The sequence below is a fragment of the Mytilus californianus genome, unplaced genomic scaffold, assembly GCF_021869535.1.
Source record: "Mytilus californianus isolate M0D057914Y unplaced genomic scaffold, xbMytCali1.0.p SCAF_6, whole genome shotgun sequence".
NCBI lineage: Eukaryota > Metazoa > Mollusca > Bivalvia > Mytilida > Mytilidae > Mytilus > Mytilus californianus.
This window is the reverse complement of record NW_026262712.1, coordinates 40,149,346-40,165,533: the sequence shown is the minus strand read 5'-3', so window position 1 is coordinate 40,165,533 and position 16,188 is coordinate 40,149,346. Positions and strand designations below refer to the sequence as shown.

General features: G+C 32.5%; 1 protein-coding gene and 1 long non-coding RNA gene across 2 annotated transcripts; both read left to right on the top strand.

Moving 5' to 3' along the window:
- The first annotated feature begins 572 nt into the window (after nucleotides 1-572).
- Nucleotides 573-4,711, top strand: LOC127705585 (uncharacterized). The gene is made up of 3 exons (XR_007983915.1): nucleotides 573-1,232; nucleotides 2,371-2,455; nucleotides 3,606-4,711. It is a non-coding gene; the product is annotated as an uncharacterized LOC127705585 (long non-coding RNA).
- A 5,673-nt stretch (nucleotides 4,712-10,384) lies between these two features.
- LOC127705640 (methylthioribulose-1-phosphate dehydratase-like) lies at nucleotides 10,385-15,571 on the top strand. Its single transcript, XM_052209967.1, has 6 exons — nucleotides 10,385-10,399; nucleotides 10,857-10,974; nucleotides 11,215-11,337; nucleotides 12,581-12,654; nucleotides 13,394-13,500; nucleotides 15,443-15,571. The coding sequence occupies exons 1-6, from the start codon at nucleotides 10,385-10,387 to the stop codon at nucleotides 15,546-15,548; spliced, it is 543 nt and encodes a 180-aa protein (XP_052065927.1). The 3' UTR covers nucleotides 15,549-15,571.
- The last annotated feature ends 617 nt before the right edge of the window (nucleotides 15,572-16,188 follow it).

The following is a 16,188-nucleotide window of genomic DNA, read 5'->3' as shown; positions in this document are numbered from 1 at the left end:
AATAAGGCTAATGAGATTTGGTTATGAAGCTGATGAGATGCGCTAAGAATGCAAATGAGATGTGGTAATAGAGCTAATGATATGTGCTAAGAAAGCTAATGAGATGTGGTAATAAAGCTAATGAGATGTGGTAGTAAAGCTAATGAGATGTGGTAATAATGCTAATGAGATGTGGTTATAAAGCTAAAGATATGTTGTAATAATGCTAATGAGATGTGACGAATAAAGCTAATGAGATGTGGTTATAAAGCTGATGAGATGCGCTAAGAATGCAAATGAGATGTGGTTATAAAGCTGATGAGATGCGCTAAGAATGCAAATGAGATGTGGTAATGGAGCTAATGAGATGCTCTAAGAATGCAAATTAGATGTGGTAATAGAGCTAATGATATGTGCTAAGAAAGCTAATGAGATGTGGTAATAAAGCTAATGAGATGTGGTAATAAAGCTAATGAGATGTGGTAATAATGCTAATGAGATGCGCTAAAAATACTAATGAGATGTGGTAATAATGCCAATGAGATGTGGTTAGAATTGCAATGAGATGTGGTTAGAATGCCGATGAGATTTAGTAAGAATGCCAATGAGAACTATCCACCAGAGATTGAGCCACAAGGCTGCAAAAACTATCTTTCTTTCATGTGAATTTTGTGTATACTTTGTATACTTTGTAAGCTCCCCTACAGCTGATAGTTAACATTTTCATCAAATTATGATTTAAATTATCCTTTCTTTAAATAAAATTATTTGGTAAATAAACTTTTTTAAATAATCATTGAAAAAGCTTCTAAATTTTCTGAAAAAATTACATTAAATAGGCACTTTTGAATTTAAAAAAAAAAAATATACCAGTAATGGCACAAGGATAGAAGATGTGTGGAATCAAATAGGTACCAACTATAGTGATAATGAAATATTCTAATAATAACCAGTTTTTTAATGTCTTGACTTAATGGACTTATTGTATGATGATATATGCGACCAGTTAGAAAAGTGGACAATGAAATATTCAAACATGGAACTGACTGAAGTTAATAGACTTAAAATTCAAAATTGAAACCAGCAAGTGAATTATTTACAACGGCCTTGGAACCAGCAAGTGAATTATTGACATTTATTTTGATGTGACCAGTATTCATGTGGATGGACAGTACTAGTGGACTATAAACTGATAAATCTCACAGAAAGGCACATCACAACTGAGTCTGAAGCTGTTACATACAAAAGACAAGGTAATTATACTAAAAAAAAACATGGCAACATTACTCTGATTACATGTTGCAAATAACCTTATAGCTCTTATTTTATTTTTGGTGTGTTAATTCACTGTATTTTCAGAAAAGCTATCAAGATAAATGCATAAAGCCAAAGGTCTTCATTAATATATTCTGATAAAGTGTACAACCAAATTTTTTTGCACCGGTAGTTTTTGCATTGGAGCAATAAAAAAAAAATTCATCCAGAAAATAGATTTAGTAATACAAACCCCACTACAATGATGGATATATACACTCCCATTTGAATGGTTTTACACTAGTTATTTTTTGGGGCCCTTTATAGCTTACTGTTCGGTGTGAGCCAAGGCTCCGTGTTGAAGACCGTACTGTGACCTATAATGGTTTACTTTTATAAATTTTGACTTGGATGGAGAGTTGTCTCATTGGCACTCATACCACATCTTCTTATATCTACTTACTTGCTCTGAATAGAAAATAAAGGATAAGCAGCTCTGACTCCACTGGTAGCGACTGTTGTGAAAAACTACTCATTACAAGTCAAAAATTGACTTGTAACATTAAAATCATGCATAACCTTAAAAGAAATAAAAATCTGAAACAGTACTTTTAAGTTTGCACAGCCCAGTAAAGTACTAAGTGGAAAATTGTCCTACTTTGACTTATAATTAAAATTCCATATAAGCATTTTTAAGGATGTACTTGGGTGATATAAGGTAAAAATTAATAAATCAAGCATTTAAAATTGATACTTTAAGCTGAAAGAGTATTAGTTAAGGATCAAAATAAACTAAAAATATTGATAGGTCATGCAGCTCCTTTTCGAGATATTTGATTTATAAAATATGGCAGGAAAAGGCTGGCTCAGACTTTTACCTTATATTAATGCATTGGTATAATTTGGGTCTCAAATCAAAAGGAAAAAAAATCAAGAATCTGCTTAAATTTTGTTAAATGACCTTTTATGAGCTATTATAAGTCTTATATGAAAAAAAAAAGGGTGTTATGGGGCAAAATATTTTACCTTGTATCGTATCGAAAAACACCAATGAGTCCGAACATTTAACACAAATTCCAAAACCTCACCTAAGTACATCCTTAAGGATATGACTGTACATGATTTTTTCTTCTTCAGATATCCAGGAAATAAGAATTGTATGTGATCTATTTAAAGATCTTAGGACAGTAGGACCTGGAAGTACTGTATTACCAACTTCAAGGTAAGTTTACAGTAAAAACAAAATGGTTATGAAATATTGCTCCTGCAATTATATAATGGAAACTTGATTATCATCATACCTTTTTTATCCATAATACTGTTAATATAAAAAAAGAGAGAAGATGTGGTATGATTGCAAATGAGACAACTCTCCACAAGAGACCAAAATGACACAGAAATTAACAACTATAGGTCACCGTACAGCCTTCAACAATGAGCAAAGCCCTGAGCCACACAGTCTTGACCAAATATTTGAAAGTTTGAAATTTTGATAAGAAACATTGATACTAGCAAGATTAAATACTCTTGTTTCTCAGTTATATGTTATGTTTAATGCTTATAAATGTGATGCAAAAATTATAATGGCATGGTAACTTTCCTTTAAGGTGGTATGGGAGAGTCTAAATTAAAAATGATAGAATTTGTTCATACTTTGCCAAAGCATAGTAAATATCAAAATATGTTCAAAAATATTATAAAAACGTATGGTCACAGCACATTTGTTCAAGCTACAGGTTGTTACAAAATGACATATTGTGTATGGATTATACAGGAAAAAACATCATTATGTGATTAGAATCTAAACTAAATGATAGAATTGTAAAATAGAATACGAAAAGTTAGCTTTTAGAAAATGCTTTGAAAATATCAAAAGAAAAGATAGGGTCACAGTGCGTTTCATCTGGCTAAAATTCAAAATAGCAAAATTCCAAGTAGATTCCTTCAGAAAATGCACTATTTCAGAGTTACTTCACTTAAAATGCCAATTTGAAATTATTAAAATTCAAGCAGAAATAATCTTGTAAAAATATTAATATTTATGAGTTATAATCTTATAAATTTGTTCTTTGAAATGCAAATTCACATAAGTTATCTACATTTCTGCATCTAATTTTGCTAACTTGATTGAAAATCTGGACCTTAGATTCTCTGATTTTTACAATCCAAGATGGCGAAAGACAACCATACCACCTTAAGCATGTTCAAAATATGCATGATATATTGATCACTGGACATTAAGCATGCAACAATCAATCAATCAATCCTATATGTATATATGGTATGAATCACTTCTGACATCAAGAATTAAAAATGTTATTTTGTCAATTTAATTGCCATGTTTTAATTGACATTTTGTTGTTTCTTTGTAGATTAACTGAGCTTGAGAAATTACAAATCAACTGATACAGAAGAAGAGACTTTGTGGATGAACTTGGAAACAATTATTGACAAACAATATAGTGTATTAGTATTCTTGTACAATTCAATAGAGAGAGAGAGAGAGAGAGGAAGGATAGGAGAGAGTCAGTTGTAAAGATTTATGTCTTTTTAACCAGACATGTCGATTACATTAGAATTTCAGAGGCCTACAGTTCTCCCTTAAATGGTCATAGTTAATACATGAAGTAGTTAAAGTAGAGGACTTTAGTGTGACCAGTGAAAACAATCAGGCAGCTGCCATTGGTTTAAATCTCTTTTTTCGAAGATGTTTTGGTTACATTAGAATAAATCTGTGAGGAATGACAAAAAAAATGCAAAATAAATAATTTGTGGTATTTTGTACAGTTTCATTATGCAATCTTGAATACATTTATGATTACTATTTATAAAGAAGTATTATCATTAGAATGAGGATGGAAAATGTTTAAACATTTATTTGAGACAGAGTTTTGCATTATTTCATTAAAATTATTAAATTCTTTTTGTGTGAATGAAGGACAAACAGGGAAAACAGAAGCTATTCTATGAATTTCAAATTGTATTTATTTACATTTGATTGATTAGTTGAAGATTAACTACACGTATTCAGCATAGTACAAAATTAAGGATGCACTGCAAGTGTATATTATCTTTATAGTTATCATCACACTATGTCCAATCTAGATGTACAACACTCTTTTTTATAGTGTTCTGTAAATTATCAGGAACACCAGTTGTGATGAATGGGAAGACTGGCAGGCTGAGAAATGGGTATAAGGGGAGGGAATACCCCTGCTTATCTTTTCATACTGGTTAGTTCCTTTGGTAAAGGTTTTGTACAAATGTTGTTCATATCAGATGTATACTATTTGAAGAGAGTTGTTATTTGGAGCTCTAAAAAAAAAAAAGAAAAAGAAAAAGAAAAAAAAGAAGAGAAAAAAAAGAATAGAGTTCTAGATAATAACTGGGTGGTATAAAATGTGGGTTAAATATTTTTTTTTTTATTTATGCATCTGATATTTTTTGTGTATAAAATGTTTTGTTATTTTTTACAGAATTGCTTTAGTCGCCTTCCTGACTAACATTTATTGGTGAATGGAGAGACTAGCAGGCTGAGATTGAGGCGTAAGGGGAGGGATTACCCCTGCTTTTCTCTTCATACTTGTAAATTCTGTCACTGCACGGAAGGTCAACAATTAAGAATATATAAGTTATCATTTTTTTATGTATCAATGTAAGTTAGATAAGTTATGTCAGATGTATATAAAGTAAGATAAAAGTATTCTTTAGAGCTCTGTAAAAAAAAAAGCTTGTAAACAGAGGTCTAGATAATGCATTAAGGGGTTTGGTTTGGCATGGGGATTTCAAATTTTATTTACGAGTCATCATCTACAAAAATGCATCTGATATTATTTGCCCCAAGCCCAATTTCGTGTCCCAAATATAATGACTACAGAATAATGGTGACAGCTTGGTCAACACCCTTATTTTAAGTTTGATTCACCCCTCCTTTCGTCGCCCACCCCACCCCACCCCCACCCCCACCCTTTTAATAAGTAGTTATAGGTTAAGGTTTCTTATTGGGATTAATGATTGATTGATTGATTTAAATTAAGTGTCACAGAATTATTAAGATACTAATTTCTGTGTAACAAGATTAATCTCCAATATTTGAAGGTGTTTTTGATCAAGTTTTATTAAACTCAAAATGTTTAGTATTTCATCAGCTCTGTCGAATACAAAATAGAAATTTACCTCTATAGATATATCTGCATTTTATATGCTACGAAATTTTGCCTGTTTTACAAAGATTTATCTAACAAAATGAAAAACCCTGTCCATGAAATTGATTTAATTGAACTTTCACACTGTTGATAATAACCCTGTTTGTTCATGACAATTTTACATGTGGTAGTCTCGATGTAATATATAGTTCTTCCACTAACAACCCTGTTTGTTCATGACAATTGTACTCTTGAAATATCTGTTACAATTACACAATGCACCCATGCTTTTTCCCTATAGGGTTTTTTAATGCAGGGTGCATGTTTTTCTATGTTACCATATGTTTGTCTCTCTTTTTAATAAAGAACAATTACATAGAAATGTTTCTGTTTGTTGAAAAATTGAAAGGTCCTTATTTAGTTCCTCTTCAAAGGTATGAGTTTGTTACAAATATGTTGACCCTAGCATAATTCATCAATTTTGATGACCGACTATGTCCTTGAGGCTAGGTCAGACATAAAAACTGGTATTTGCAGCTTCAATGCCAAGGACACAATCCATTTAGAAGAAGTACTTGTCTGTCATATTTGTTTTTCATAAATTATTTGGTTATAAATTAGTCTAATTCTTGTTTGAATCATCTCCCCTTGTTTTGTCCTAGGGATTATATAGAAAACTTCCTGGTATACAGTATTGATTTTGCTCATTGTTGAAGGCTGTACAGCAACATTTAGCTGCTTATAATTAGCCTCATTTGAACTTTGGAGCACCTATAGACTAGTTGTCTCATCAGCAATCATACCACATCTTATTTTATAGACTGGTTGGCTGGAGTCTGAATATTAATTAAGGGTATGTTGATCTAGTTTGAGGTTAAAATGTCGAAAGCCACATATCAAAAATGGAAGTGAAAGGTTTTTTGGGGAACTTCAAGGAATTATGCTGCAATTTAATCTGTATTTGGATTCATTGGCTAGTGGTAGTACGTTAGAGAACCACAACCTTCGACAGGAAAACTGACAATTATAGTCCATTAAGATGAGTCAAGTGCACTTGCCACATGCAGGGTTCGAACTTACAACCTCTGTGTTGAAAGGCTAGTGATACAGTAGTTTTAACTACTCCGACAACAACGCCACCAAGGCCTCACCTAAATTTGGATATATGTTATTTAATGAGAAAGATCCTATCAAATATGATGTCTTAAGTTCAAGGTCACATATATGAAAACAAACTAAAAGCAGTGCAGAAGCAGTGTTTTCGCACATAGAACCTTGCTAGGAAGTAAACTTATATATGGTAAATCAATACATGGAAGACCTCAAATAATTTGTTAGTCCACATATAAAGGGTAATTCATTTCAGGACGGTATCTTTGGAACATTTCACAACAATTGAGACTATTTTTGTGGTATGATTTCAACAATAGTTTACGTATTATATAAAATGCTATTCTGAATTATTCCATATGTCAAAAAAAAAAACATGAATGATTCCCAATTATTGGAGAGCCAACACATGAAACATCTATGCTTAGATTACATGTATAAGTTTGCTAATAAGTCAATTCAAGGAGAACCACAATTGGTAGGTCAGTGGTATTTGATATGCAGTTGTATTAGCATTGGCACATATCAAGTTCATCAAGATTATTTGGCCCTGCCCCTTCAGTCATGGTCTATTGACTTAGAAACTTTAGCTGAATTTACATGTTTTGTGATTGTCTGCATGGTGATCCATCTCATTTCCATGGCTTTTTTTGGCCCAGCCCCCTCAGTCCTTTAAATTGCATAGTTAACATTTTGAAGTTGTGATTAGATCAGTTTATGATTACTGTAAATTCAGAAACTATTCTGTGCATTTATTATTGAGACTTTGTCAGTTTAGACTTAAATGCGATTTCAATTTTTACGATTTTGAGAAAAATCCTGTTTATTTCATATAAAATATTTCAAAATGCGAGATTAAATTATTGGACTAACAACTTTTTCGCAATAATAAAAACCTCGCAATAATTTCTGACTTTACAGTAACCAACAACACTAAGTCAATGATATTTAGTATGCAATTGTAATAGCATTCCCTTTTATATGGCCCTGCCACCCATAGTTTATTGACTTGGAAACTTTTGCATTGTTTAGATGTTAAAGTTTGTGTTTGTCAGTTTAAAGGGAACTTACATATGAGAAGTCAATGGTATTTGGTATGCAGTTGTATTGGCATTTACAATTTTCAAAGAGGTTATTCAGCCCTGCACCTTCAGTCATGTAAAAAAAAGAAGATGTGGTATGATTGCCAATGAGACAACTCTCCACAAGAGACCAAAGGACACAGAAAATAACAGTTATAGGTCACTGTACAGCCTTCAACAATGAGCAAAGCCCATACCGCATAGTCAGCTATAAAAGGCCCTGAAAATGACAAATGTAAAACAATTCAAACAAGAAAACTAATGGCCTAATTTATGTACAAAAAATGAATGAAAGACAAATATGTAACACATCAACAAATGACAACCACTGAATTACAGGCTCCTGACTTGGGGCGCATACATACAGAATATGGCAAAGTCAAACATGTTAGAGGGATCTTTTGCTTTTTCAGTATTTTACTAATAGATTAACTTAGTTTTTTGCAGTGAATATTTACACAGTATCAGTCTAAAATTATTTATTTTTTTATTAAAACTCCTTATTTTTGCTCTAAAATCTGAACATTTTTAAATGTGATGATAATTTGATGAAGGCATATGTTATAAAGTCTAATTGTTTCTGTTAAAGAAGATTTTAATCGATTGCATCATAACTGGTGTAGTTGTGATGTCGATAATGTAGGGAAGTTCATTATAAACTGATTTTTGGCATAATTTTGCAAAATTTATGACCGCATTTTGAAAAAAATTAACAGTGGCCACCTACATCAACAAATACTTATGTTAGAATATTCCTCATTTACCAAATTTTTTAGTTTTCACCATAATTTCAATAGGCGAGGGGTGGTGCCACATATAAAATCTTAAAACATGGTTTAAAAAGGTTGCAAATCTCTTGAAAAAAATATGATTTGGTGAATCAACTCATTTGTCTATCTGTTGAGATGAAGAAACCATATTATGAGTTCATTACTTTGAAGTTAATGTAGTCTGAAATTTGCCAAAAAAATTTGGACATGATTATTTAACTGGAAAATTACATTGAGCTGAATGCAGACCTGACTGAATTGTTATATTAATTTAACTCCCACTAGATAATATTCTTTGCACAGAAATAGATTTTTAATTGGGAAATGGACTTTTAAATGTTATTGTCTACCAAGTTTGAAGCAAGATGAAGGGAAGTCCTAATGAACTACTGATATGATATACATACCATTATCTTAGTCTGTCCATATCAATGATTTTGCCATATCCAAGGATTTGTATAGTAAGAAGGTTCTTTTACTATACAAATCCTTGCTATATCTATCTGCAAATGTGCACCCCACAAGTCACTGTTTTATGCAATTAATTTATTGGGTATCATAGCATAATATACAGAATGGCATTCTTAATTGCCACCAATTGTTTGTGGGAAGAATTTGTAAAATAACTTGTTACAATGTTTGCCGAAATCTACCATAATCCTTAAAACTTTTAAAACAAATAAAAACAATAGAATAAATTAAAGAATAACACACCTTTTCCTGTGAAGAAATGTGTTTACATTAGAACAAAATATTGGGGCCAAAATGGAATCATTAATAGAATCTGTGATAAAAAAACTCTAGAAAAGAATAGTATACAGACTAAGGTTCTTAGCGTGAGAAAAGACTTTTAAACAGTATAATTCAAATTCTAAAACAGGCATATAAATCATAACAAAGAGAGACATATGATATACTACTTTCATCCATCCATTCTCACAACTGTCATTCTGATTGGGAATGATTCATCAGGAAACCAATATAATCATAAGTCAGTTGACCTGTTATGTACAAAGAGGGATAACTCGAACATTTTTTTTAAAACATTTTAACACCACAGAGCATATAAACAGAACACATTAATTTATATAATGTATCTAATTGTTATTAGTAAAGGCTTGGGTAAAGATTTTTTTTATATATTTTACAGACTACTGCTTACATAGCGACAGACGAATATATGTAGCTGTTACTTCCATTTTAATTTGGGTATTTTTTCCAAACAAAAGGGTAACCTATTCTACAACTGAGAACAAATTGACTTAACTGGTAATACTTCTAACAGTCAGATATATATACAAACAAAGGAAGAAAGATAAGTTACCGATCATGATGCCAGTGGTGTCACCTTTGGTCTGATATTGGCGAATTTCTGATTTTTTTTTTACCAAATCATAAACTCCAGGAACTGTCAAAATGGCTTAGCTGTTTAATTCACCTTAATTTTGACCTTATAACCGCATTATTATACTTCAATTTTGATTATAAAAAAAGAAGGCGAGACATTTCAACGTGTGCACGTGTGTTCAGCATAATCTATAAAGATCCGGAACATGTGGATGTCTAACGAGAAAACCAACGACCTGATTTGTGACAAAACAATTATACACTACAAATAAAAACAATTACGACAGACAACAAACAACGACCACCAACGAACAACAGAATCCTGACTTGGGACAGCACATACAGAATGTGACGGGTTTAACATGTTTGTGAGCCTCTAACCCGCCTCCTTACCTTGGAAATTTGTGTAACAGTACAACATAAACGGCAAAAAAGGATCGCTTCATTCAGGAACTTTCTAAACTATTTAATATAGAAAGACCCTGCTTCATTAGATATGTCGTAAAACTTAAGGGAACGATAAGAAAGCCACGCAAAGCTTATTTCCCTTAAAGTTATTGTTAAACTTACACATTTTTTAAAACGTTTTCAATCCACACTATAAAATTTAAAGCTTGGTATCGGTACTTTGAGTATGCAGCATCAGTATGTCATATTTCTGGCCATATAATTACCACTTATAATTATATGCTTAAAGATGGCGCCACCGCAAGTTTGAAACATTTAGGAAAATAAATTGTGTAACCCCTCCTAATTATATAAAGATGATCATTCATAACAAAAACAAAGACTCTTTAAGAAGTTTATAGGGTCTGCATTCTCTTTCAAATACAAACTATTTCGCGGTGTTTATTAAGGTCTTCGATGCAAGTTTATACATTAACATGTAAAGTTTAAGATCGTGTCAAGCCCCTTTTAAAATCGAAGTTTGATAGATGTTTGCAAAATATGGTAAAACCATAAATCCCATCAGTTAGGCTCTTTTACATTAAAAATCAACGTTCGAATTATATTAACTTTAAACTTTTTATTAAGGATTTTACAAAACTCCTAGAACTTATTTCGGTGATTTTATAAAATTCCTATTCCAGAGCTGTTGATCCAATTGTACTGTTACATTTTATGTATTGCAATATTGTCTTATTTGGTTCAATTAATTTTCTTTTCAGCCGGAAGATTTATTTGTTCAGACAATACATGGCGAAGGTATCAGCCATCCGCCACCGTCCAAAAAATTACGAAAAAGTCAATGTACTCCATTGTTCATGAATGCCTTTACCATGAGAGGTAAGCAGTGTCCTGAAGTTGAAATATTTAAGTGAAATTTCATCCATTATAGCAGCTACGAAGGAATGAGTTTATTTCTCATAAAACTAGTTACATTTTTTACATAGCTATTATAAAGAGAACATACATAAAATTTAACATAACTATAAGGTACAATTATTACATGCAAATGCAAAAGCTATAAAAAAAAAATGCTGTTGATCATTTTTTTAACGGCAGAATAATGTTTTTTTTATAAAGAAGCCGGTGCTGTAATACATACGCATTCAAAGCATGCTGTCATGGCAACACTTTTGTATCCTGGGACAGAATTTAGAATAACTCATCAAGAAATGATCAAAGGAATACAGAAGCATAACTCAGGTTTGTGATTAATACAACAAGGTTATTGTCTGTAACCGAAAGTACGCACTTAAATTAGATATCATCTATCTTACGGACTCGTGCTACAACGTTCCTTAATTGTACAATTGGTTTTCGTCTTCGGTATCATCAAAATTTGTCGCGTGATGACGAACAAACAAACGTCAATCAATCATAAATGCAAGTCAATTATACATTTAGGGAGCTACCATTTGATTTTTATTGGGGGTGGGGGAAGGGCTAGGATCAAATTTAAAAAAAAAGGCAGGACAGGAGTTTTGAGTGAAAAAAACTGCAGGATGAGCAACTTGGCAAAACAAAAAGGCAGGATAACAATTTATGTAACAAAAGTCAGGATAAACTAATAAAAAAGGCAGGACAGAATAGAGTGAAAAATAGAAAGGCAGGACAGAGATTACAACTAAAAAAAAAATGCAGGACAAAATGTTTCATCCTAGCCCCCATAAAAATCAAATGGTAGCTCCCTTACCTGACTTAATTAATATTTTACATTGTAATGCGTCAATATAAAGATAAGGAGATGTGGTATTATTTCAAATGAGACAACTATCCAAAAGAGGTCAAATGAGGAGTAATAAGCAATCATAGTCAACCGTACGGCCTTCAATAATGAGAAAAAAGCCATTCCGTTAGTCGACTATAAAAGGGCCCGACACGAAAAGTGTTAACCTATTCAAACGAGAAAACCAACGGCCTAACTTATAACAAAACAATTCACGAAAAACAAATATGACAGACATGAACCAACGACAATCACTGAAATCGGGACAGGCCAGTGGCAGGGTTAAAATGTTTCTGGGCGCTCAACCCTCCCCTAACCTGGGACAGTGGTGTAACAGAACAACATTAGAACAAACTATAAAAATCAGTGGAAATTGGCTTAACTCAAAAGATCGGTACGAGGCACAAAACAAACAACATAAAAACAATAGAAACAAAGCATCGGAATAAGAGTACTCGCAGTTAGAGATTGCTAGTTCAAAGCCAATTACATCTAATAAATAAATCATGTACTCTCAGACTAAAGTATCAATCATTACACAACCAACGGATTCAGTTAAACACGTCATAAATAGTCCGAGAAACGCACGACCTTGTGCTTTGCTAACATATAAGTAAACAGTTCACATAAATATTTATCCTAAAGTCAAGCTTGTTCTCATTTTGTTGTTGTTACGTTGTTATAGTGTTTTAATTTTCGTTTAATTTGATTTGTTTTCAGGCGGTAACTACAAATATGATGATGAATTGATCGTGCCTATTGTTGAAAATACACCAGAAGAAAAAGATCTAAAGGTAAATTAATTGTAAACCGATTTTCAAACCTCTGAAGTCCAATTCAAACATATAATTAACAAACCAAGTAAAAAAAAAAAATGCATGGAATCGATAAAACCAGAAACGAAGCTAACCCGGGTGAAGTGACACAACATGACGAATGTTTTTCTTTTTAAATCCTGAACTGATAGATTAGATCATTCTATGTTTAGTTCAATATTTTCACTTTCAATTTAAAATTTCCAACAAATATCTACAGTAAAATTAAATCTCGTTCTGTCTATAGAAATGAATAATGAAGGGATTGGTTTAAACGTCCAGCGGCAAATATCATATGCATTTCATAACGATAATGTGATGGTTTGATAAAATAACGATTCCTACATTATACCAAACCAACACGATGAGTCATATTTTTAATGTGCTAGCTAGTTCACAAGGTATTGTCTACTTTCTTCTCCTTTCTGTCATTCTAACGTGTTCTATATTTTGTCTTCAAGCCTATAAGTCTTTACTATTTCAGCTTAATACCGCGTGATAGTGGAGGAGAAGCAACTACCTAATTTCAAATTGATGAATTGACCCGATTGAGTATCTAATCTACGACACCCTCCATTCGAGCATGCTAACGTGAGTCTACCATAAAAGGCAACCAATTTGAAAGCTGTACCTTTAGAGTGCATGTAGACACGTATAGATTGACGTAATTTCACTAAAAAAATTAATTTGCACATTTTTAGCTTTTCATATTTTACAGAAAAGAATGGCCTTGGCAATGGAATATTATCCAGAATCCTGTGCTGTACTTGTTCGTCGTTATGGAGTTTATGTTTGGGGACCAACATGGGAGAAAGCCAAGACTATGTATGTTTTGAAAAGGGCTTCGATTAGGCTTCGTAATAAATTTTGATACATACAAACAAAGACAGCAACCAATAAGCAAAGAAAAAACATATACTATTTTGGCGCCGTACGAATCCGTTAAATTAAATAGAATATCAGATCAGTAAAACTCACTATACGCAACTATACAAGTCACAATCAGGGTCGATAACTCTGTCGGTTCAGATCGGCTGGTAAAGGGTCGATAAGTTCTTACATTTAATTATGTGCTCTTTATCTCTCTGCACTAGGTCAAAAATTCGATAAAAACTTTGTCAAATAAAATTACCAGAAGAAAAGAAAAAAAAATCAAAATCATTTGCATTGAGTTTCGGCTTAATTTTTTTTTATCAAAAGACAAATTTTACAAGCAGAAAATTAAAAAATCGATGTATTTTACAATTGATATATATATGTTAAAACATTAAGAAGCTGAAATATATAAATATTTATCCAGTATTGTGATTCGGTAGAATTTCCCGGGGCAAAATATTTCGTTTTATAGTGTTACTAACTTGCTGATTCTGTATTTGCCCATGTATTGATTCAAGGTCTGCTGTATTAGTCCCGAGGGCCGTAGGGCTAAGGGTCAATACAGCTGACCGAGAATCAATACAAGGAAAATACAGAATCAGCAAGTTAGTAACACTTTTATCAAATAATCAAAACAGTCCATATGACTGATCCGTATGGCCAGTCCGTATGGACAGTCCGTATGACAAGAAGTAGACACAGCTGATCCGTATGGCCAGTCCGTATGATAGGAAGTAGATACAGCTGTTCCATTTGGTTGGTCCGTTTGGCCAGTCCGTATGACAGGAAGTAGATACAGCTGGTCCGTATGGCCAGTCCGTATGACAGGAAGTAGATACAGCTGGTCCGTATGGCCAGTCCGTATGACAGGAAGTAGATACAGCTGGTCCGTATTAAACGTATGGTTAATATGACTTGATCTTTTCAATTCCATATTAGTCATGCTGATTTAAGCATATTAGGGCCAATCAAAACATATTATTTAATAGATTACTTTGAAACTCTGGAAATAACCTTGTACACGGGATGATTATAACAAGTATTGATAATTTGGTTTGGCATACGTTTCTTGTGTAATACCCGAATAATTGTGTAATGTAGACTTTATATACCTGTCTGCAACTTGTGAGGCTAACCTGTTGTTTTACCTTTCTCAGATACATACATACACACATGCAAATATAAGTCTGTGCCATTCTATATTTTATGGCAGATGTTATAATATGTATGGACTGTTACAATTTTATTTTTTTTTGCATCGAAAAAAACTACTCAATATATAATAATCATGGACAAAACATGCAACCGTCAGGAACCTGAGAAAAACTTATATAAAATATCAAAACTAATTAGTTTCCAAGTTTTGTAATGAAAAGTTCGGACTAGTTGCCATTTTTTCTGACTAGTCTATATTTTGTTATATAAGACTCTTTTAGACCAGACGTATTGCTGTATGAAATTGTCCGTCCGAATATTCCAGAATAAGTTTATTACAACAATACATTAAAATATGAAGGTTGTTTTTTGTTGCATAATCATGACAATATCAAAAATAACAAGACACTTGTTACAAAATGGTTACCATTATATAACCTTAATCCAGCCTTTTTGAAAAAAAAAATTGTCTTTGTTTCCTTTCTTTTTTTTTCAGAAAATAATACATATAAAAAGAAGATGTGGTATGATTGCCGATGCGACAACTCTCCATAAGAGACCAAAATGACACAGAAATAAACAACTATTGGTTACCGTACGGCCTTCAACAATGAGCACAGCCCATACCGCATAGTCAGCTATAAAAGGCCCCAAAATGACAAATGTACAACAATTCAAGCATGTCCTTTTGCGTTTCTCTTTAATAAATTTATGTTTATATTTTTATTAATTTCAGGTGCGAGTGTTATGATTATTTATTTGAAATTGCCATCGAGATAAAGCAAAACGGCCTTGACCCTGAAGAGGTACCGAAACCTCCAAAAGGAGCTTACATCCAGTGATATAAAACACTTTGACAACCATGAAAGCCAATAATAATGCAATATTCACAAAGACATATTAACCAATCAACTTAAACAATGTCTACCGTAATTAAATGTTGAGGTTATGCACAAAGTTATTGATCGAAAATATTAATCCAATGTACTTGTTGATGATTGTTTTGAAAGTCAAATGACAATTTGTGTACAGTAGTCCGACTTGGTATTAAATAAATATTATTTAAATACAATCATTTTTTTTTTTGTAATTTCTGTTATAAGGATATTGTCTTGATATTACCAACCCTTTATAGCCATATTGTCGATGAATATGTAGCGTATGTGACCACCATTATGTCGATGAGTATTTAGCGTATGTGACCACCGTTATGTCGATGAATATCTAGCGTATGTGACCACCATTATGTCGATGAGTATCTTGCGTATGTAGCCACCATTATACAGATGAATATGTAGCGTATTTGACCATCAGCATGTCGATGAATATCTAGCGTATGTGGCCACCATTATACCGATGAATATGTAGCGTATGTGACCACCGTTATGTCGATGAATATCTAGCGTATGTGACCACCATTATGTCGATGAGTATCTTGCGTATGTTACCACCATTATGTCGATGAATATCTAGCGTATGTGA